General features: G+C 71.5%; 1 protein-coding gene across 1 annotated transcript in view; it reads left to right on the top strand.

Annotated features, from left to right (window-relative positions):
• The window catches only part of MADCAM1 (mucosal vascular addressin cell adhesion molecule 1), a 2,760-nt gene that overhangs the window by 1,893 nt on the left and 495 nt on the right, over window positions 1-372 (top strand). The window contains exons 4-5 of the mRNA XM_009893989.1: window positions 64-216; window positions 286-367. Coding sequence (XP_009892291.1) covers window positions 64-216; window positions 286-367 — 235 coding nt within the window. The remainder of the gene's footprint in view (window positions 1-63; window positions 217-285; window positions 368-372) is intronic.

Raw genomic sequence — 372 nt, 5'->3', positions numbered from 1 at the left:
GTCCTGTGACCACCCCGGCCCTGCCCCAAGACCCAAGCGTTCCCCCCCAGGCTCCCACCCCAGCCCTGCCGCCCGCAACGCAGCGGCCTGAAGCTGAGACCATGCTGGAGCTGGCTGCTGCCACCAAACCCCCCTCCACAGAGCGCCCTGCTCCTCGGGACCTCGTCACAGGCAGTCCCACAGCACGTCTGGCCACCACCACGCTCCCTGGCTCCAGCGCCATCAGCCCCCCAGGCAAGGCGCAGGGGACGGCTGCGGACAACATCAGCGGGGGCTCTCCCCCAGCGGAGAAGGGGACAGGGCCGTCCGTGGGGACAGCGCCTGCCTGCAGCCTGCAGATTTGGTCACTGCCCCCCCACGGGACACGGGGCC

Source organism: Charadrius vociferus, unplaced genomic scaffold (assembly GCF_000708025.1).
Source record: "Charadrius vociferus isolate BGI_N301 unplaced genomic scaffold, ASM70802v2 scaffold1168, whole genome shotgun sequence".
Taxonomy (NCBI): domain Eukaryota; kingdom Metazoa; phylum Chordata; class Aves; order Charadriiformes; family Charadriidae; genus Charadrius; species Charadrius vociferus.
This window is presented reverse-complemented; position numbering and strand designations above follow the sequence as displayed.